At 42.9% G+C, this 24040-nt stretch overlaps 1 protein-coding gene across 1 annotated transcript in view; it reads right to left on the bottom strand.

The window, feature by feature from the left end:
* The window catches only part of XPNPEP2 (X-prolyl aminopeptidase 2), a 32654-nt gene extending 10931 nt beyond the window's left edge, over positions 1–21723 (bottom strand). The window contains exons 1-18 of the mRNA XM_069985644.1: positions 21542–21723; positions 19518–19582; positions 18063–18173; positions 17531–17594; positions 15365–15469; positions 14226–14312; positions 13633–13779; positions 10631–10732; positions 9538–9619; positions 9061–9256; positions 7755–7844; positions 7105–7214; positions 6617–6694; positions 5794–5865; positions 4583–4643; positions 3105–3174; positions 2621–2725; positions 1719–1778 (exon numbers count right to left, since the gene is read on the bottom strand). Of these exons, the coding sequence (XP_069841745.1) occupies positions 1719–1778; positions 2621–2725; positions 3105–3174; positions 4583–4643; positions 5794–5865; positions 6617–6694; positions 7105–7214; positions 7755–7844; positions 9061–9256; positions 9538–9619; positions 10631–10732; positions 13633–13779; positions 14226–14312; positions 15365–15469; positions 17531–17594; positions 18063–18173; positions 19518–19582; positions 21542–21590 (1654 nt within the window). The 5' untranslated portion in view covers positions 21591–21723. The remainder of the gene's footprint in view (positions 1–1718; positions 1779–2620; positions 2726–3104; positions 3175–4582; positions 4644–5793; positions 5866–6616; positions 6695–7104; positions 7215–7754; positions 7845–9060; positions 9257–9537; positions 9620–10630; positions 10733–13632; positions 13780–14225; positions 14313–15364; positions 15470–17530; positions 17595–18062; positions 18174–19517; positions 19583–21541) is intronic.
* Between the last annotated feature and the right edge of the window lie 2317 nt (positions 21724–24040).

The following is a 24040-nucleotide window of genomic DNA, read 5'->3' as shown; positions in this document are numbered from 1 at the left end:
GTAGTACAAGCCCCGGTGTCACTATAGTAGTACAAGCCCCAGTGTCACTATAGTAGTACAAGCCCCGGTGTCACTATCGTAGTACAAGCCCCATTGTCACTATAGTAGTACAAGCCCCAGTGATTCTATAGTAGTACAAGCCCTGGTGTCACTATAGTAGTACAAGCCCTGGTGTCACTATAGTAGTACAAGCCCTGGTGTCACTATAGTAGTACAAGCCCCATTGTCACTATCGTAGTACAAGCCCTGGTGTCACTATAGTAGTACAAGCCCCAGTGTCACTATAGTAGTACAAGCCCCGGTGTCAATATAGTAGTACAAGCACCATTGTCACTATAGTAGTACAAGCCCCGGTGTCACTATAGTAGTACAAGCCCTGGTGTCACTATAGTAGTACAAGCCCCAGTGTCACTATAGTAGTACAAGCCCCATTGTCACTATAGTAGTACAAGCCCTGGTGTCTCTATGCCAGTACAAGCCCTGGTGTCTCTATGCCAGTACAAGCCCCGGTGTCACTATAGTAGTACAAGCCCCGGTGTCACTATAGTAGTACAAGCCCTGGTGTCACTATAATAGTACAAGCCCTGGTGTCACTATAGTAGTACAAGCCCTGGTGTCACTATAGTAGTACAAGCCCTGGTGTCACTATAGTAGTACAAGCCCCGGTGTCACTATAATAGTACAAGCCCTGGTGTCTCTATGCCAGTACAAGCCCTGGTGTCACTATAGTAGTACAAGCCCTGGTGTCACTATAGTAGTACAAGCCCCGGTGTCACTATAATAGTACAAGCCCTGGTGTCTCTATGCCAGTACAAGCCCTGGTGTCACTATAGTAGTACAAGCCCTGGTGTCACTATAGTAGTACAAGCCCCGGTGTCACTATAGTAGTACAAGCCCTGGTGTCACTATAGTAGTACAAGCCCTGGTGTCACTATAATAGTACAAACCCCAGTGTCACTATAGTAGTACAAGCCCCGGTGTCACTATAGTAGTACAAGCCCTGGTGTCACTATAGTAGTACAAGCCCTGGTGTCACTATAATAATACAGTATATACATGCAGTGTAGATGGTGCCGTTTTTCTATGCCGGAAACTCTGCAGCATTGAGCTCCGAAATCCACCAAACTGTGTAGATTTTGGTCCAGACTTAAGAATTAACATATGAATATTGATATAAGCAATTACTGCAATGTATAGAAATGACATTTTTGGATTTATCGCAGGTTTTGTCTTTCCTATTCAAATCAATAGAAATAATCTGCAAAAAATCTGTAGCGGATCCCACACAGCATAGAAACATAGAAGAATGTCGGCAGAAAAAGACCACTTGGTCCATCTAGTCTGCCCTATTAGTCTGCCCTATTAGTCTGCCCTATTAGTCTGCCCTATTAGTCTGCCCTATCAGTCTGTCCTATCAGTCTGCCCTATCAGTCTGCCCTATTAGTCTGCCCTATTAGTCTGCCCTATTAGTCTGCCCTATTGGTCTGCCCTATTGGTCTGCCCTATTAGTCTGTCCTATTAGTCTGCCCTATCAGTATTTCCCTTCTTACACCATAAACAACAATCGCCATGTTGGATTTAGAATCCACACTGCAGGTCTATGTCCGCTGCACGGCCAGACACTGAGGGGGAAGCACCAGGATTACCAGTACAGTCTCCAGAAGGAAATGGCAGCGCTTCTTATCACGGATCAATAGTGCGGTGATCGGGACACTTACCGATGGAGGTGAACATCCCTTTAGTGAAAACTATGTTGCTGCTCTGTAATCCCACCGGCCCTGAGATATCAGAAATATAGTAATGTAATGAGCAGTGTATGGGGAGGGGGCCGGGTAAGTTACATAGTAACACAAATATACATATAAATATCACATATAATATAAATATCACACGGATACATATAATATAAATATCACACATAAATATACATATAAATATCACATATAATATAAATATCAAACATAAATATAAATATCACACACAAATATACATATAAATATCACATATAATATAAATATCACATATAATATAAATATCACACGGATACATATAATATAAATATCACACATAAATATACATATAAATATCACATATAATATATTATAAATATCACACATAAAATATATGAATATCACACATATAAAGCTGGGTTCACTCTACCGTTTTTGCAATCCTTTTTTGCAAAAAATGGATTAAAAAACAGATGTATTTCTGTGCATCCGTTTTGATCCGTTTTTTCATTGACTTCCATTATTTAAAAAAAAACGGATCAAAATGCATTCGTTTTTTCTTTTAACATACACAAAAAAAAATTCTGTATCTTAAAAAAACTGATGCGTTTTAATTAGCTTTTTATAATGGAAGTCAATGGAAAAAAGATGAAAACAAATGCACAGAAATACATCCGTTTTCCCATCCGTTTTTCATCCTTTTTTTTGCAAAAACGGATAAAAAAACGATTGCAAAAATGTAGTGTGAACCCAGCCTAATATAAATATCACACAGATAATATAATATAAATATTGCACAGATAATACAATATAAATATCACACATAGTAATAGTAAATATGATCCCCGATACTAATGACAATGACAGATTCCTCCCGGTGAGTCACTTACATTCATGGACAGCGAAAAAGTTTCCTATGCCGTGTCCAGTGCCATGGCCGTAGTTCAGGCCCACCTCCCACAGGGCCCGTCTGGCTATGGACTCAATGGCTCTACCTGCAGACAGAAGCATCAGTCACATGACCGGACATCCTGGTTCAAATTGTTACTTTGTTAAAAGAAGAAAACAGTGAAGTCCTTAAAGGGGAATTCTGATATTTCTAGAGGAGACATTCAGACCACAAGGAAGTGCTGCAGGCTATATACAAGCGTATGGGGGCCCCTGTAGGGTCATGGAGGGTCCCAGCTGTAATGGCTGCCCCCATGGCTCTGCACTTCCCTGTGGCAACAGTAAATATTGATACATTATTCTGATGCGTGGATTATACGGAAAGTCACAGTTTAATTCATTAAAGTAATTCTGTATTAACGAGATTCTCTGCATAAAAAGGACAAAAAAACATAACAAAAACACACAAGGAAATAGAGAAAATACCGGAGGTGCGAGGTGGAAACACAAGTGTGCTCAGCTCAATGTTCCCAATCAGGACCCGTGTATAGGCCTCCTATAGGATGAGAGAAAAGCCAGAGGGAGGGTGAGATTATAATGGTCGGGGTCACCCTATAACTAGGAGGATGCATTGTATACATGATAAACAGGTTCTCGTATAGCTGCATCACCATCCAGGTAAGTATTACACACACTGTCACCATCCAGGTAAGTATTACAGACACTGTCACCATCCAGATAAGTGTTACAGACACCATCACCATCCAGGTAAGTTTTACAGACACCATCACCATCCAGATAAGTATTACAGCCACCATCACCATCCAGGTAAGTATTACAGACAACATCACCATTCAGGTAAGTTTTACAGACACTGTCACTATCCACATAAGTATTACAGATACGTCACCATCTAGATAAGTGTTACGGATACCGGCTCCATCCAAGTATTACAGAAACCGTCACCATCTAGATAAGTATTACAGATACCGACACCATCCAGGTAAGTATTACCAATACTGTCAACATCCAGGTAAGTATTACAGATACTGTCACCATCCAGGTATTACAGACACCATCACCATCCAGGTAAGAATTACAGATACCATCCAGGTAAATATTACCAATACTGTCAACATCCAGGTAAGTATTACAGATACCGTCACCATCCAGGTAACTATTACACTGTCACCATCCAGGTAAGTATTACAGATACCGTCACCATCCAGGTAACTATTACACTGTCACCATCCAGGTAAGTATTACAGATACAGACACCATCCAGGTAAGTATTACTGATACCATCACTATCCAGAAAAGGATTACAGACACCGTTACCATCCAGGTAAGTATTACAGATACTATCACTATCCAGGTAACTATTACACTGTCACCATCCAGGTAAGTATTACAGATACTGTCACCATCCAGGTAACTATTACACTGTCACCATCCAGGTAAGTATTACAGATACCGTCACCATCCAGGTAACTATTACACTGTCACCATCCAGGTAAGTATTACAGATACAGACACCATCCAGGTAAGTATTACTGATACCATCACTATCCAGAAAAGGATTACAGACACCGTTACCATCCAGGTAAGTATTACAGATACTATCACTATCCAGGTAAGGATTACAGACACTGTCACCATCTAGATGAGTATTAGGGCCTTATTACACCAACAGATTATCTGACAGTTTTTTTAAGCCAAAGCCAGGAATGGATTTGAAAAGAGGAGAAATCTCAGTCTTTCCTTTGTTACCTGGTCTTTTTTTATAGTCCATTCCTGGCTTTGGCTCGAAAAAAATCTGTCATTAGACATTCTGAGTATTATTCTTTCTGCTCTTTTTTAGCCTTTTCTGTTTGTAAAACTTTAGTGATTTCTATGAGTGTCCTGTATATCGGGTTCTTTCTCTGGTTTAGTTGTGGTCACTAGTAACACATGTGACATTTCACCTTTTCAAAGTCAGTCGGCGTCCCCCAGTGAACCGTCCTGGTGATGTCCGTTGTTCCATCACTGCAAAACATTGATAGAATAATAAGAGTATATATGTAGTAATAGTATATAGGGGGAGGAACAATGTCATGATATAGGAGTATTATTACTGCTGATCCAGTCTGGAGGGTTATAACATTTCACTATTATTACTACTACTGTTATTTCTACTACTTTTTACTTATTACTAATATTGCTGTGACTGTGATTAATAAACTTGGTATAATTAAAACTATTACTCCTTCTGCTATTAACACAGATGTTATTACTACTGATACTAGTGATACTACTACTACTACCACCACCATTATTACTACTAAATTATTACTATACTATTACTAATGTTATTACTACTAATACTACTACTACTACTACCACCACCACTATTACTACTACATTATTACTATACTATTACTAATGTTATTACTACTGATACTACTACTACCACCACCACCACCGCTATTACTACTACATTATTACTATACTATTACTAATGTTATTACTACTGATACTATTACTATTATTACTACCACCGCCACCACCACTATTACTACTACATTATTACTATACTATTACTAATGTTATTACTACTGATACTATTACTACTACTACCACCACCACTATTACTACTACATTATTACTATACTATTACTAATGTTATCACTATTGATACTATTACTATTATTACTACCACCGCCACCACCACTATTACTACTACTGTTACTTCTACTCCTTCTATTATGACTACCATTGATACTGCTACAGTATTACTACTAATGTTGTTACCATTGATACTACTACTAGATTATTATTATTATTATTATTATTATTATTATTATTATTATTATTATTAAATATTACTACCACCATCACCACTACTGCTAGATTATTACTATTACTACTCATCATCATTGAAAAAAAAAATATATATTATTATTATTATTATTATTATTATTATTAATAATAATAATAATTATATATATATATATATATATATATATATATATATATATATATATATATATATCTATTACAAACCCTATGACTGTAATGCCTGACTCACCAGGGGCAGCATCTCACTGCTAGTGCCCCCAGTTCCCTCTCTGACACCAGTTAGCCGCCTCCACTATAATATATACAGGAAACTGCTGCTACATGAGTGACCACTCACTAGTACTGCCCCCCGGAGTCCACCAGGTACATCTCCTTGGCATTCAGTTTGCGATCAGTTTGATTGGTTGGTCTGAAAAACAAAAAGTCATTTTCTGATATCAGGATTTTAATCATTAGTCATTAAAAGGGGGGGGGGCAGTTAAAGGGATAATTCTGGTTTAAATAAACAGAGAAGCAAATAGCATTGCTCACCTGGCTGTGCCAGTCCTGAAGTGTGCAACCCCCCCATTCACATGTCAGAGATTATGGTACCTCCCAGTTGAGCAGTTGTTCAGTACCACAATTCTTATAATGCCTTCCCTCACAGCCCTCCCACCCTGCTCCCTCCCCTCCCAAAGCACTTGCCACTTTCCTACCCAGAGCTGCTTCAGAACATTTTTCTACACAGCCAGTGAGTCTGCAGCAGCTGCTGTATTCATTCCCTGTCTGCTCCTCTGCCCATGGCATTGTTCAGCACATCTCATTCTTCCCAAATGTCCCAATGAAGATGTACAGGTATATGACAGGGAGATGGCGATGTAGGCATCCTGAGGCAGCAGAAGATGATGTGTTATCTTGGGATAGAGGGAGGAGCTGAGAGGTGAGACAACACCACACTGACAATGAGAGGACTACACAACCTCCTGCCCGGGGGAAATCAGACATAACCATGTTACAGTCATTACTATTAATTATAACATTATATTAGTGAGTTATAAGTCACAGGGTGTTACAACCAATATTCGGATCCTGGAATACCCCCTAAATATAGCGGCCAGTCAGTGTACAGGAACATACAGTGTTACAATATAGTCTGTGTATAGATGCGCATCTGCTGGTACCTGTAGTGCGGCAGCGCAGCGTTGAGACCTCCTGCAGATATAGTGCCAAAACTTGGACCCTTAAAATGGGCTTGTTTCCTGAAATATAGAAAATCAGATTTATGATTTGTGTTCCATGACTTTCCCACAGAATTAGAGGAGGTACGACCGGCAAAGCTATAGAAAACGGAGAATTGTGTGTCTCACTGCGTTCCTATGGGGCTCAACCATTACCTAGAGAATATGTAGCAGGTCTATAGGAATCCACTGAGGGAAACGTTACCTTCACTACGATCCTCCAAATAACGGGAGCTAAAGTCGCCTGCTGGTGCTCTCCCCCTGTTCTCTCTCCCCCATAGAGTTGTATGGAGCTTCAGAGCTGTAATCTGAAGTCACCAATATTTTGCACTAACCAATGGACCACACTTTTGATGAATTTGACGCACTCACAGCTCTTTTTAGCTACACCCGATCTATCAGCCTTCTCCCCTATAATCTGGAACACTTACGCCCGCAGCCCATCAACATAATCAGCCCCACTTATTTCAGTCACCGATCCACTCGGCACGGTTTTCTCCAACCATAGTAAGTACTCGACCACTGCCACAGCATCCCGGATCTATGGGGCAGGAAATAAGGGGAAGAATGAAGATGGTATTAGAATTAGTGACATCCTAAACACTAGAGCCATAGGAGGAGGTCTGAGGGCAAGAGCCAAAGCTCGCCCCCTACAGCCCACACAGATATTTACTGCTTTAAAGGGCAACACCAGTAAAAAAAAAATCTTTTAAATCAACTGGGGCCAAAAAGTGCCAGAGATTTGTAATTTACTTCTATCACTTCTTCCAGTACTTATCAGCTGCTGTATGTCCTGCAGGAATTGGTGTATTCTCTCCAGTGTAATACAGTGCTTTCTTCTGCCACATGTCCAGAGCAGGAGAGGTTTTCTATGGGCATTTGCTGCTGCTCTGGACAGTTCCCGACATGGACAGAGGTGTAGAATGCATCTGTCCTGGTACCGACTTATAGTGATGCGGCCGTGCATGGTATAGGAAGGCCCATGCACGTCCCCAGCACCTCTCAATGCTTTGCTATGGATCAGGCCTGTGAGAGAAGTTACTCCATACAGTGCTCCCCCCGCCCGCAGCCTTATACTCACGTGACATTGCTTCAATAGTTCCTGCTCTTTCTCCGTTTTCACGGCCTTTGTCATCATGACTGGAGAATAATCGTCAGACACAAGTTTATTCTGAGCAAAAAAATATATTAAAAAAAAATTAATACAATATATATATATATATTAATAAACAATCTATAAATTATGTTTGGCTGCAAGCGTTCTTCAATTTAACCCCTTACAACTATTTTGAGTATTTTGACTATTTAACCTATTTTTGGATGTAAGGAGTTGGCAGTTTTTTCCCCTCACATTCCAGCAGTCGTAACATTTTTAGTTTCCTTATTTCACCCGGTAGTCGCACTGGTGGCGCCTTTTTGGGGGATAATTTATTGATAATCTTTAAACAATTAGCAATTACACAATCTTTTTTTTTTTTTTTTTATTGTTTGGAGTGGGCAGATAGGGGTCGTTTTACTATGTTCCTCATATGGTACAATGACTTTATTTTGCCGTTCAGTATAGTTACGGCAATACCAAAAAAAAAATTAATTCTTAGTTTTTTACAACTTTTGTAGAATAAAAAAAATAATTACAAAAAAATCTTTCTAGGGTCACCTTATTCTGGGAGCCACAACCTTTTATTTTCCCCTTGACAGAGCTGTGTGGAGGCTCGTTTTTTGCAGGATGAGTGGATGTTTCCATCTGTGCCATTTTAAGGTCCATGTGACTTTATAATTACTTTTTATTTTTTATAAATATTTGTTTTTCTTAAAACTTTCTGTTTTACTTTATTGTCTCTCCTGATTGGTGGGATGTTCTGTGTATGTTCTGAGTATTATGCCACTAGCGGGACCTAATAGTGAACTTGTGGGGCAAACCTGAGCACTAGTGTTGGGTCCCTGATGAGATGACTAATGGAGCCCCCTCCTTTTTTCTGACCTTACAGACTGTGGCATCCAGGGGGTTAAACTGCTGGGATCTGAGTTTTCTCCAATCCTAACCCTATATTACCGTACAGCGCCTCCCTCTGATCTAACACAAGATCCCTATGATGAGAATGTACATAATGGAGCAGGAACAGATGATGTAATATTTTATTATAGGTCATTAGGGGTTAATATTCCCGCTATAAGAAGCTGCTCCTGTATCTGGGATACAATGGATTGGGCCATTGGTATATAAGGAGTCCACTAAGAATGTTATATGGGATTCCCAGTAACTTCCCATCCTGAGGGGTCTGACCTCTATATAATCCTCTCCTGGATATCAGCGGTGGCTCCGATCAGATACTCATCTATCTAAGACATAGGAGAAGACGATTCTCGCTGCGTTTCACATAATTTACCTTTGGAATAACTTCATATACGCCATAGTTGGTGTAGCGGGATCCTATCCATACTTTTACATCCCCTTTCACGTATTCCGTCACAGTCTCGCGCACTTTTTCGTAGTCCAGGATCTGAACGCACGTGGATCCGGGGCAATTGGTATTTAATTCTGTGTGAACGCTGCTGCTGATGCGGCTGATGTTCACGAATAAGCTGCAAAATGCAGGAATGAGTCAACATCTGCAATGTAACTCAATGGAACAATGTCTGGCAACTAACAGGTTAATAAGGACGCTGCAATATGGAAAGTCCTGTGGTTTTGTGATATATTGATGTCTGTATTCTTCCTGATGTTCAGGATCTCTGCAGTGGTCAGGGAATAGGGACGTCCTGGTTTATAACCAGACGACTGACTACACTGTAATAAATCTTATGTGACCAATAGTAGCCCAAGCCGAACCCATATAATGTGTCATGACTGGTGACATCACTACCTGATGGAATTAGTGGTCAGCAAGGAGTAGGAGTAGAAAAAAGGATTATACGGAATATCCTGTCCACGGAGATTGAACAGCCCTGTAAGAAACAGAAGAGAACAGGTCATGGAACAGACTGCACTGTATATATGGAATCTACACTAGACTGCCAGGGGCGGGATTCCAATATATATATATATATATATATATATATATATATATATATATATATATAATTTTTTTTTTTTTTAGGGGATACAGTGAGATGCACAATGCTTAAGAGAAATCTTTGCTTTTGAGGAGGCGCATCATACTCTACAGTCTCATATAGCTGAGATATAGACTTTGTACTACTCTGCTCTCTGTTTATAACCCATATGAGTTGTATGCTCTCCTCCCTATCTACAGCCTGTGTGAGCTGCCCTCTATGTATGCTCTCCTCCCTATCTACAGCCTGTGTGAGCTGCCCTCCATATATGCTCTCCTCCCTATCTACAGCCTGTGTGAGCTGCCCTCTATGTATGCTTTTCTCCCTATCTACAGCCTGTGTGAGCTACCCTTTATGTATGCTCTCCTCCCTATCTACAGCCTGTGTGTGTTGCCATCCATGTACGCTCTTCTTCCTATCTACAGCCTGTGTGAGCTACCCTCTATGTATGCTCTCCTCCCTATCTACAGCCTGTGCGTGTTGCTGTCCATGTATGCTTTCCTCCCTATTTACAGCTTGTGTGAGCTGTCCTCCATGTATAATCTTCTCCCTATCTACATTCTATGTGATCTGCCCTCCATATATACTCTCCTTCCTAGCTACATCCTCTACATTTTTGTCTTTTACTTCTTTGCATTTTTGACAATGTTGACAGAACGTCAAATTTTCTTTGTAAGAACTCAGATATGATGGGATTGCCACTTTAGAGTAGAATAAAGTAAGTGAGGGCGGGGCCAAGAGGAGCCCATGGGGGTGGGGCCAAGAAGAGCCAACCCAAGAGCTAATAGATCCCAGTGACTTATAATCAGTAGTGGAGGCCAGGTCTACATCCCCCCGCAGTGACCCCATCACCTGTATACTGGGCGGGGTGGGACTATTTCCCCTCCTCATGGCAGAACCTACATGCACTTTCCTCCAGAGCTGACAGCAGGACGGCCGTTGGCTTCTGGGAATGTTGTTCCATCTGTTTCCGGATATCGGTCACTTTTTCCTGCCAGGTGCCGCCTGGATTAGAGAGGAAGATGCAGTAAAACAGACAATGATCTCATCATATAATCAGGTCAGCCAAAGATCTCTGGACAAAAGGTGGAGGCTCCGCAGAATACAGGACGTTCACCTAATGCCCCATAGTAACACGTCCACACAATTCAGCTACAATGCCACAAATTACAGTGATAGTATTATAGAGTATCCAGATATTTATACTTATACAGTATACAGTAAGTGGTAGAGGGTATATAGATATAAGATCGATAGCAATATAAGGTGTATACATAGTGCAGTGTCCCAGAGTGGGTGTCCACTGCTTCTAAGTAAGCATGTATAGGTCGGTACTAAGTGTGCTCTATGTTCTGAGAATAAGTTCTGTAGTATGCCACTTTGCCACTTGGTGTTGCTGTCTCCTAGTACACTATTGAGCACAGCTGCAGGGGAAAGTAATGAATGGGTTAACTGTTTTGATTGTTTATGTGGTTTATCCTATCAAAAGTGTGATTTGTAAGCTGACTGAGATGCAATCCTTGTGGAGGGTACCTCACGCAGGGCCCTACACTCACTCTAAGCCTACCAGAGGCTTCCGTTTATGTCACAAGGTGTGTTTCCCCCAATCCTTGGGCTCCCTGGGGGTATTTGAGGAAAAGTAAGAGCCAGTTTTTTTTTTTTGTTTTTTTTTTTGTTTTTTTCACTTTTCCCCCTCTCTTGTCTCCAGATTGGGTGGGGTTTCAATTTTTTTTTAAACTCTTTATTATTTTAGTTTTTCCATTAACAAAGAAAAAAGTTGGAAAGGCAGTGGTCCTCAACAACAAGGACAACTGTGTGACAAACAATTCAGTACATTCCACACAAATAAACAGTACTAAACATCCAGCGGCAGAGCGGAGCATCACATCAAAGGGTGATACACCGCTAAGAATCTCATTGTGCGAGACAAACACATAAGAAGTATCCCTCCTCTGCTGCTGCCAACATATGTCAATAAACATCCCCCCCCCCCTCCCCACCCTACCCACCCTCCCCACCCCCGGGGGTATTTGAGGAAAAGTAAGAGCCAGTTTAGTCGGGTTCCAGTTACTAGTCTGAGAAGAGTAGTTGAGTTGAGTAGTGAAGTAGTGGAGTAGTGGAGTTAGCTTCCAGTGAGTGAGATACCTAGTATTGAAAAGAGTTCCAGAACTAGCCATGTCTAGCTAGAGCCACACTAGGGAGGTAGAATCGGTTGGGGAATAACGTATCCACACAGAGGGGCTATCGGAGGAGTTTACAGGAGGTTGTCTTCAGTCACGTCAAGCAAGCAGTTAGCAAAGTGCATTTTTTAAGCTGAGACTCTAGGCTCTAGGATACCTAAGGGGATTTGGGGCCTGCATTCCTAATCGTGTGTCACTCGGTGCCCACAAGATAGAAAAGGCGGATGTACATCGCCGTAGACACACTCTCTAGTTGAGTACCTTCGGTTCTGAATATGCTCACCTTCTTCTGTAACCCCACTACACCTAAGGTCAAGTCCTTTTGTATATATCTATCAGCAACAAGCAGCAAAGTCTTCCTAAAGCCTATTCAACTATATACCCAGAGTCACCCCCTCCAAGGAATCTCTGTCAGGACAAGTAGTATCTATGGTCCCATTTACACCCTTTAAACTGTATATTGTGTATTGCATTACAAAGATTTTCAGTAGAGACTTTATTGTTTTACTTTACCTGGCCTCCGACATTACTATGTATTATCTACTGTTTATAGATATTGATGGCGGGTTTATACATAGTCATATCGGATAGAAAGTAATATATGGTATCCAGACAATGATACAGGGTATACAGATAGTCATATAGGACATAGAGATAATGACGGAAGGTAAACAGATATTATTATAGAGGAAATACATATACTATTATAGGATATATAAAGGGGTATACAGATAGTGATGTAATATATATAGAGTAAAGGCTAAACTGCACAGTAACCAGAAAATACAATATCTTGTATCCACAGCACAATCTACAATATACAATACACTCAGGTCTGCAATGTACCTAATATATTTCACTTAATCAGCACTGATGTAGCCCTGTATATGGTGGACCCCTGTGAGCCCCTGTATATGGTGGACCCCTGTGAGCCCCTGTATATGGTGGGCCCCTGTCAGCCCCTGTATATGGTGGGCCCCTGTCAGCCCCTGTATATGGTGGGCCCTGTATATGGTGGGCCCCTGTCAGCCCCTGTATATGGTGGGCCCCTGTATACTGTATGGTGGGCCCCTGTCAGCCCCTGTATATAGAGGCCCCCAGTCATCCCCTGTATATGGTGGGCCACTGTATATGGTGGGCCCCTGTCAGCCCCTGTATAGGGTGGGCCACTGTATATGGTGGGCCCCTGTATATGGTGGGCCCTATATATGGTGGGCTCTATATATGGTGGGCCCCTATATATGGTGGGCCCCTGTCAGCCCCTGTATATGGTGGGCCCTATATATGGTGGGCTCTATATATGGTGGGCCCCTATATATGGTGGGCCCCTGTCAGCCCCTGTATATGGTAGGCCCCTGTCAGCCCCTGTATATGGTGGGCTCTATATATGGTGGGCCCCTGTCAGCCCCTGTATATGGTGGGCCCTATATATAGTGGGCCCCTGTATACTGTATGGTGGGCCCCTGTCAGCCCCTGTATATAGAGGCCCCCAGTCATCCCCTGTATATGGTGGGCCACTGTATATGGTGGGCCCCTGTCAGCCCCTGTATAGGGTGGGCCCCTGTATATGGTGGGCCCTATATATGGTGGGCTCTATATATGGTGGGCCCCTATATATGGTGGGCCCCTGTATATGGTGGGCCCCTGTATATGGTGGGTCCCTGTCACCCCCTCTCGGTCCGCTGGTCAGCGCCGGATTATAGGAGACTATCTATAGTAACTTACCTACAAACTGATTGGGGATGGAGTAGACCTCATTGTCAGGCAGAGGGGGGCGCTGGCTCCCCCACACCTCATCCACCAGGTTGTTGGGTATGGAGCGGAGGATTTTCCCAGAATCCTGCAGTAAGGTGTTGAAGGATTGCCAGTCATCTAGGAGGAAGAGAAAGATGGATCACTGGACGTGTAACCACTGATGTAGCAGATCTGGATAATTTAAAAGTCCTCACAGCAGCCAATCAGGATGCAGCTTTCATCTATGGACTATGTAAAATGAGAGCTGAAACCTGATTGGTTAACATGGAATCCGCTCCGCTTCTCCTTTTCTCCAGTTTGTCTTTCACTAAGACGTTCTGTGAGACTCAGCGAGCTGGTGGTCTATGCTAAACTACATGGCGGCACAAGCCGGACCGAGCGCCGTCACAAAGAGAAAATGTTTGGTCTGTAGAACTGTACAGCGCTGCGGTATATGTTGGCACTATATAAATCACATTATTATTATTATTGCTCTTATGACTATGCTGGGCAGGCTTTGCTGGCAGAATATCTTATTGTAATGACATTATGATATACGCCGACGGAATACAGCAACAACATACCGATAGAAAAGAGGAAAGGGTCAAAGCCGATCTCGTCTCCATCCTTTAGCTCCGGTAGGATCCATGACACAATCTCAGAAGCTGAGACTGAAACCAGATATAAAGTAATTTATATTACATACAAGATCATAATAATAATAATAATAATAATAATCATAACAATAGCCTCCCACCTAGTGCTAAAGAAATAGAGTTGGCTAAAATCCCAGCTAGAGTGTACAGCAGGCGCAGGAAATCTATTATAGAATGTAAACCAGACAGGCAGTGGGGCAGTTAACACAATAGAGCAAACAGTGTTCATAGTAAGCAGAAGGATAGCATAAAAACATAGAGAGGTAGTAAAATAACTTTATTAGACAGTAGAAAAAAAGGTTTTATCATCAGACAGCCCTTTAAAAGGGGTACTCCACTCACACATTACTTGTTGCTGCCCATGGTGAGACTAACAATTCCTTCCATACTTGTTATTATCTATTCAGTCTCCTTCCCCCAGTTCTCAGCTGCTGCTTTCTGCTGAAGACACAAAAATCTGTGTGTGAGCCTTTCTCTCTGTCTCCCCCCTCCCCCTCCCTTCTAAGACGGCTGATGTAAACAAGTCCCTGACTGGCTGTATCTGCAACACTGTAGTTTTTTTGTAATGCTGGGAGGGTCAATGTGGTCAAGTTACTGCTGAACTCACTGTGACTAATCCTTTCAGCATTACAAAGAAGCTACAATGTTGCAGATAAAACCTGCCAGGGACTTGTTTACATCATCTGTCTCAGAAGGGAGGGGGAGGAGGAGGAGACAGAGAGAAAAGCTCACACACAGATTTTTGTGTCTTCAGCAGAAATCAGCAGCTGAGAACTGCGGGAAGGAGACTGACTAGATAATAACAAGTATGGAAGGAATTTTTAGTCTTACCATGGGCAGCAACATATCACAAGTTATATCTGATGGGATCTCTGTTCCTAAAAAAGCAGAGTGATGGCCAGTCCAGCTTTCCTAGGCCCCTGTTCCTGTTGTACAGTTTGGCTTGCATTTCAGCCAACTTTATTTCCCTACCACTACACTCTCTGCTTCACAGAACTTTATAATCCTATAATATACTTGACCCCGTGTGTGATATCAGTAGTCAGTAATATAATGGATTAACTGACGTGTTTTCTGCAGTTCCCAGTTACAGTCCATCTCACGCTCCGCCTGGGTCCAGTAGCGGCTGTCGGTGAAGACGGCAGCCCGGGTGAGGGTGACAGCTGCCGAACCTGAAACAACACAACAAACAAGGAGGCTTCAGGGGGAAGACATGTGAAACCCGCCGGGCCGTGAATCATCCATCAGTCTCAAGTTACTGACATCACATAATATAATAATCAGGTCCCTGTACATCCTCATGGACTTCATCAAGATTTTCAGATCTCTGCTGCCTCTGAGCAATCCCAGATGCTGGGGGGACATTCATTTCCCTTTTTGTTCATGGAGGCGGCCATATTGATTAGGCTGTTCTTAACAGCATTTAGTGACATGCTTTACAGCAAGACTCATGGACATAGACGACAATAGACAGACACTGTCCCCTTGATAAATGAATGTGCTAAATGTGAGTCATTACTAAGCACGCTCTGTGACCTGTGAAGAGGTCATTCCACAGGGAGCTGCTATTGTCTCCTCTATCTACTGGTGTCACATGACGCTGCAATGCTGTACAGTTCCCTTAACAGCAGCCTCCTCTTATCACCACAGACACAACAGGAAGTCTCAGCTTAGTTTTAACCTTAGTGGAGAGAATGAAAACTGCAAGATCTCAGGATTATTTTATAATATAGATAGAAAATGGAATTTTTTTTTTTAAAAAGTCACCAAAAATTCTTTAAAAATATGTTTACCATAAAAACATTGAGTTATTTTCTGATGAAACATTCCCTTTAAGTGTGAGACATCGATTGTAAAGAAAGCTATGTCCAGTAGGTGACACTGTAGAGCAAGTTCTGGACTTGATAGGGTGTGGGCAGCAGTTTTTCTGAAGTGGACTATCCCTTTAAGCCATCAGTCCTCTTGTCTGCTGTAATATCTCATTCTGGATCATGTGACCTCTAGACCCCTGAGATACATTGTAATAAGTTGTTTCCTTCCCATCAGATCCTCGGCTCCTATCACATTGGTTTATACCATTCCCATTGACCTTGTTTATTTCCTATGTTACAGATAAAGTACAGATTCATCCTGCGGCTGTAAATCATTCACCACAGTGTTCCCGGGTCACGCGTTCATCCTCCTGCCGGGGACGTTTTACAGCAGTGCCTGTATCTTTAAGATAAGTGACCTCTGCAACATGGAAAGTCTGGAATTCATGAGCGGCTGGGATCAGATCCGTCCCTCTGTTACTGGAACCATCATAGGAAATCAGCATAAAACTTAAAGGGGTTGTTCACTTTTGAGGCGCCTAATTCTACAGACCATGTTAGAGGACATGGAGGCAACATAGGAGGGTCCTAATCCATGCATCATGATGTATGATTATTACTTCAAGGGGAAGTCCCTCTGCACTGAATGAAGGGCGTTTAAGTTTGGTACAAAGTCTTAATTTACATGTAAGTAAGCAAGGTCATGCATGAGGTCAGCTGAGGTCACCCATGAGGCCAACCAGGAGAAGAGCCATGAAGTCAGCTATAAGGTAAGCTATGAGGTCATCCATGAGGTCAGCTATGAGGTCATCCATAAGGTCACCTATGAGGTCATCCATTTGGCCAGCTATGAGTCATCCATGAGGTCAGCTACAAGGTCATACATAAGGCCAGCCAGAGTTCGGCTATGAGGTTATTCATAAGGCCAACTATGAGGTCAGCTATGAGGTCATCCATTTGGCCAACCATGAGGTCAGCTATAAGGTCCGCTATGAGGTCAGCTATGAAATCATCCATGAGGTCATCCATAAGGTCACCTATGAGGTCATCCATTTGGCCAGCTATAAGGTCATCCATGAGGTCAGCTATAAGGTCCGCTACAAGGTCATACATAAGTGTAGCTTTGAGGTCATACATAAGGTCAGCTATGAGGTCGTCCATGAGGCCAATCATGAGGTCATCCATAAGGTCAGCTATGAGGTCATCCACGTGCAAATATTTCTATTACTTCTTTATGGTGCGTTCACACCTACAGGATCTGCAGCAGATTTTCTGCAGCAGATTTCATTTAAATAACTGAACACAGCATCAAATCTGCTGCAGATCTGCTGCAGATCCTGTAGGTGTGAACGCACCCTTACAGTCAGTGCAATTTCCACCATGTTCATGAGCTCATCTCCCGCACTGATGAAGACTCTGTACCTGAAGATCCTGTAAAGCCGGTCAGCCATTGTCTCCGTTTCTCGCGACTCGCTGTGTATTCGCCCTGATTATACAATGAAAATGAGATTAGGAAGAAAAGACTCTCATCTCCGAACTCTCCAGATGTCAGAGCTAAAGTATTCTACATGAAATACAAAACCTTCCTCATCCTCGCTGCATGCCGCGTCACATGTTCCTCCCACAATTTGTACATGTCTCCTCAAATACTCTGTGCTGCTGGGACCCCTGCCCTTTCCACTGCTTAATTACCAGTCTCTTACTTCCCACAATATTAGCATCCCCTGAAATACTCTGTGCTGCTGGGATCTCTGCCCTTTTCACTGCATGATTACCGTCTCTTTCCACAATATCAGCACGCCGCTCCCCTGAAATACTCTGTGCTGCTGTAGGTCCTGCTTTTTCTCCCTATATCTCTCTCAGTCTGTAGCCCCCCACACATTTTCCGGCAATCTTCCCATCATGTCTGACATCTACATCCCCAACGTCCGTATCAGCGATCGTCTTCTCTCACCAGGTGAGGGTCGGTGGCCGGGATAATATAAGCAGAGATGTTGTTCAATCTCATTAGTTGGCGAAGATTGTTCAGGTCTTCAGTGGAGTTTTTTGCGGTTGATGGAACATACTAAAAAGGAAAAAGAAGGACAAGATGAGAGAGGGATGAGGAGAGGATGAAGAAAAGAAGAGGAAGGAGAAGGAAGAAGAAGAAGGAAGAGAAGAGGAAGGAGAAAGAGAATAAAGAAGAACAAGGAAGAGGAGAGAAAGGAGAAAGAGGATGCATAAGGAGAGGAAGGAAAAAGAGAGGAAGGATAAAGAGGATGAAGACGAAAAGGAGAGGAAGGAGATAGAGAATGAAGAAGAGAGGAAGGAGGGCAAGAATGAAAAAGAAGAAGGAAGAGGAGAGGAATGAGATAGAGGATGAAGAAGAGGGAAAAGGTGAACAAGAGAGTAAAGAAGGAAGAGGATAGGAAGGATAAAGATGGAGAAGAAGGAAAAGCAGAGGAAGGAGAAATAGAATAAAGGAGAGGAAGGAGAATTAAGAAGAAGTAAGGGGGTGAAAGCAAAGGAAAGCAAAGGAAGAAGAAGAAGGAAGAAGGGGTGAAGAAGGAGAAAGAGGATGATGAAGATGAAGGAAGAGGAGAGGAAGAAGATAGAGGATGGAGAAGGAAAAAGAGCATGATGAAGAAAGAGAAAGAAGAGGAAAGGAAGGAGAAAGAGGATGAAGGAGAAAGAGCATGAAGAAGAAGGAATGGGAGAGGAATAAGAAAGAGGATGGAGAAGAAGAAAAGAGAAGAGAGGAAGGAGATTAAGGAAGAATGAAAAGGAGAGGAAGGAGAAACAGCATGAAGAAGAAGAAGAAAAAGAAGAAGGAAAAAGAGGAAGAAGGAGGAGAAAGAAGGAAAAATAGCATGAAGAAGAAGGAAGATGAGAGGTAGCAGAAGAGGAAAGGATAAAGAATGAGAAGGAAAAAGGGGAGAACATGATGAAGAAGGAGGAGAAAGAATGAAGAGAAAAAAGACAGAGAAAAAGAAGGAAGAAGGAGAAAGAGAATAAAGATGATGAAGACGGAGAAAAAGAATGAAGAAGGAGGAGAAAGAGAATGTTTTTGTAAGAAAGCGTCTGTGCTTTTTCTAATCCTGAATGACTCGTTTTACAACAAACCCCCCCCCTTGTCTACAGCTCTAAAATATACATAGTTAGGAGTCCAATGGGAGGTCTGTGAATTGATAGGACCGCCCACTAGACCCCTAGGCCCAGTATGAGCAGGGATTTCCTATGATGAGACTATATAGAGGCTGTTCCAGTTATTTTATGTATTTACCTACAATGCCTAAAGACAAACAAACAATAGAATCCTGACCTGACGCCCCCCCCCCCCCTCCCCTGCACCCCAGGGGCCACAACAGAAGGAACAGATAACAGAATATAGACAGGTGATGTGATAGAAGGTGACAGGCGGGGGTCTTACCGGGGGGGTGGCAGAACAGTTCCTTATGGTGGTGTCTCGGGGTCTCGGGACCCCCTCAATAACTCCTAAAAGGAAAAAAAGATCATTAAGATTTTGGTTAAAAAGAGAAATAAGAAAAGAAAATGAAATTTGAGACATTTTAGTGAATTTTATATTTTGTCATGTCTGTCCTCTTCAGGGGGGGGGGGGGGGTAGCGTTGTGTTTTACAAGATGCCCAGTGGGTTTGCTGGCAGTAACATTGGATCTGCGGGTTCCCAGCACCCCAACCAGAGATGGTTGAACGAGAGACACAGCCACGGGAGAAATGTGCCAGACAGTGCCAGAGATTTGTAATTTACTATAAAAAAAAATCTTAAATCTTACAGTACTTATCAGCTGCTGTATGTCCTGCAGGAAGTGGTGTATTCTTTCCAGTTTGGAGAGCAGGAGAGGTGTGGCCCTACACAGCCTCAGACTATCCAATCAGAGCTGACAGTGTCAGACTCACCCACAGCTGGTAACACCCAGGTGCCTATTTAGTTATAGGAGGAATTACAGGGGAGCGGCACATCACAGAGACATAAGAGAAGATGGTCCAGAATTGTTACTGGATAAAGAATACAATGATTTATTAAAACTGACAGGTCAGAGGAGGCCACAGATCAGAGGAGGCCATGGGTCAGAGGAGGCCACGGGTCAGAGGCGGCCACAGATCAGAGGAGGCCACGGGTCAGAGGAGGCCACAGATCAGAGGAGGCCACGGGTCAGAGGAGGCCACAAATCAGAGAAGGCCATGGGTCAGAGGAGGCCACGGGTCAGACGAGGCCACAGATCAGAGGAGGCCACGGGTCAGACGAGGCCACGGGTCAGAGGAGGCCATGGGTCAGAGGAGGCCACAGATCAGAGAAGGCCATGGGTCAGAGGAGTCCACGGGTTAGAGGAGGCCACGGGTCAGAGGAGTCCACGGGTTAAAGGAGGCCATGGGTCAGAGGAGGCCACGGTTCAGAGGAGGCCACAGGTCAGAGGAGGCCATGGGTCAGAGGAGGCCACAGATCAGAAAAGGCCATGGGTCAGAGGAGTCCACGGGTTAGAGGAGGCCATGGGTCAGAGGAGGAGACGGGTCCGAGGAGGCCACGGGTCAGAGGAGGCCACAAGCCACAGTTGTAGATAATTACATATATATATATATCTCAGTACCTTCCCATAGTACAGTATCAGTGCAGGGGATTTGTAGCAGTCTGGAGTCTGCACTGTTCAGCTTCACAGGATTCTCCGGACTCCATGCAACTGTAACCAGCCCCAAACTGAGAGACATTGGATTAGGACGGGTCTTTACCCTCCCAGATGTCTCCATTCACTAACAGCAGCGGGAGATCTTGTAAATTACAGGAAAATACAATGTCTCCCAGGATCAGGATCTCTGCTGGCTGTCAGTGAATGGCACATTGTATACAGAGAGGCTGCAGACCTGTATATATACCAGCTCTCTGCTGGCTGGCAGTGAATCACACATTGTATACAGAGAGGCTGCAGACCTGTATATATACTGTAACTGCTCTCTGCTTAGGAGTAGATACGTTTGTATCCGCAGCTGCACCAGTCTTTCTGCTACAATGTATCAGTTATATACAATGATAAGAGATACTATGCAGGATATTGTAGCTATGCACTCACAGATGTAGCAGAGCTGTTCTGGTTCACTATTTGGCCCTGCATTATTTATTATCTGGTTACATATACAGTAAATCTTATCTGCAGTCCCATGTAAAATAACAAATAGCACTTAATGTTCATAGTGATATCTGTCAAATGACAAACTCAGCTCTGCTAATAAAGTAATATATAATACCTTTATTCTGTTGCTTTATCGTGAATCCAGCTCTGCTACATCCCATTGTCGCAGATATCACAGATATTAGTATGACAAACTCAGCTCTGCTACATCCCATTGTCGCAGATATCACAGATATTAGTATGACAAACTCAGCTCTACTACATCTGTATTTGCAGATTCCTAGTTGAGCTGTTGGCTGCACAAACCTACCATGCTGGATGAAGATGATGAGTGTGATAGTCCAGATGAAGGCTTTCATGTCCTGGATGGGATCTGCAGCTTAGAGAGAGAAGGACAGCTGATAGTCCTCGATGAGTCCTGCACAGTCCTAGCTCTGCTCAGTCTCTCCCATTGGGTGTTCAGCACCGCCGGCCCCCGCTGTAATATCCCAACTGTATCCTGTCCCTGTGACCTCCGCCCTTATCTCATCTCTATAACACAATCCTGATTGTCAGAGGAGGAAACAAACTCCTTACCCCTGTATAGCAGAGCTGAGGTTGTTATATAGAGCATCGCATGGTGATTCCCAATGTGTTACATATAGTGTTACATAGGACTGCAGGCAACACCTACTACAATGTGGATATCGCTTCATTATCTGTAGTTTTACATAGGACTGCAGGTGACATCTACATTATCTGTACTCAGAGATATCCCTGTGTTGTCTGTGGTGTTACATAGGACTGCAGGTGACATCTACTACATTATCTGTACTCAGAGATATCACTGTGTTATCTGTGTTGTTACATAGGACTGCAGGTGACTACTACATTATCTGTACTCAGAGATATCTCTGTGTTATCTGTGCTGTTACATAGGACTGCAGGTGACATCTACATTATCTGTACTCAGAGATATCACTGTGTTATCTGTGCTGTTACATAGGACTGCAGGTGACTACTACATTATCTGTACTCAGAGATATCACTGTGTTATCTGTGCTGTTACATAGGACTGCAGGTGACTACTACATTATCTGTACTCAGAGATATCACTGTGTTATCTGTGGTGTTACATAGGACTGCAGGTGACAGCTACTACATTATCTGTACTCAGAGATATCACTGTGTTATCTGTGCTGTTACATAGGACTGCAGGTGACTACTACATTATCTGTACTCAGAGATATCACTGTGGTATCTGTGGTGTTACATAGGACTGCAGCCTCACAGGACAACCTCAGCTCTGCTACATCTTCTAGTGCTTTTTGGTATTTATTCAATGTCTATAAAAGAAGATTCACTTGTTGCAAAGTCCATGGATTCCTGGGAGGAGATGGAGGATCAGCGGCGGTGGTGACTGATTAACGCTCATTACTGCTCTGCTGATGTGACCGATAAGTGATGATTATAACTGCAGCCATAAAGCGCTAGTGCTGCGCAGTGGTGTAATCATTAATGGGGTCAGCTGACAGATAGCCGGCACTGCTGCATGTACTTCTGGGGGCAATCCGATCCTGGGGTTTGGTTAAAGCATAACTCCGCTGCTGAGCGCTGGGTACAGGATGAGAGATGTAACTCGCATCCTCTCCTCCAGTCACATCCAGAGCAGCATTCATAATGCTGTCCTCCTGTAGTAACATCTGGAGCTGTACACAAAATTTTTCAGTTCTGTTTAACAATTGTGACATACCCCCAGAGCTGCATTCACAATTCTGCTGTTCATCATGGGAGATCTCTTCAGCTGCTGGGGGAACTATCAGATTCAATCAGAGCTATCAGATTTGGAGAAATCTAAAAATAGACAACTTTTCAGGATAGGCTGCTGTATGTGTACATAAGGAGCAGCACTACATCTGGCCATTATATAACATGTATATGGCCGTTTCCACCAGTTTTCCCCTCTGCAGACTTAGTCTCTAATTTTCAGTAGTCCCTGAGCTAGTTAGTATAGATTGTCTTCTGTCGTGTCTCCATACACAGAAGAGGAGATCCTACTCCCCTATATTTGTATAGCACACCCTCAGATGCTGCAGCAGCATGGAGGACATTATAGAGCAGTACTGAGCAGTATAAGCTGTAAATCCAATACTGGGGGATATATAAGATACTAAAGCTTTCAGCAAACTCTCTGTGTCTTTATGTGTGTGTTTCTTAATCTTAAACTCCTTCCCTCCCCTAAGACCTCAAAGGCAGCATGGAAGGTATGCATTAAAGAGCAGTACTAAGCGGTGATAGCTGTGGATGTAGTGCCGGGAAATATATATAATACTTACTAGAGCTTTTGCAGCTTCTCTGTATCCTTCTGCCTTTATCTTAATCTTCAGCTCCCTCCCTACCTTCCCTTCCCATAGACTTCTAAGGGCAGCATGGATAACGTTATAGAGCAGTTCTAAGCAGTGTAAGCTGTGAATGTAGTGCGTGCTGGGATATATATATATATATATCCCAACACTACATTCACAGCTTACACTGCTTAGAACTGCTCTATAATGTTATCCATACTGCTAACAGAAAAGCTGCTGAAAGCTCAAGATATATATATCTTGAGCTTTCAGCAGCTTTTCTGTTAGCAGCATGGATAACATTATAGAGCAGTTCTAAGCAGTGTAAGCTGTGGATGTTTTGTTGAGCAGGCAACATGACACTCCAGGCTATTAGTTCCTTCACGTTACAAGTACAACCGCCTCATCTGACAATAACTAAACCAGTCTGCCTCTGCTACATGGTAGATATCACACTACATCGCAGGAGTAAAGCAGGATGGAAG

This window comes from Dendropsophus ebraccatus, chromosome 10 (genome assembly GCF_027789765.1).
Source record: "Dendropsophus ebraccatus isolate aDenEbr1 chromosome 10, aDenEbr1.pat, whole genome shotgun sequence".
NCBI classification, from domain to species: domain Eukaryota; kingdom Metazoa; phylum Chordata; class Amphibia; order Anura; family Hylidae; genus Dendropsophus; species Dendropsophus ebraccatus.
Note: the sequence above shows the minus strand (reverse complement) of the source record. Positions and strands in the feature narration are given on the sequence as shown.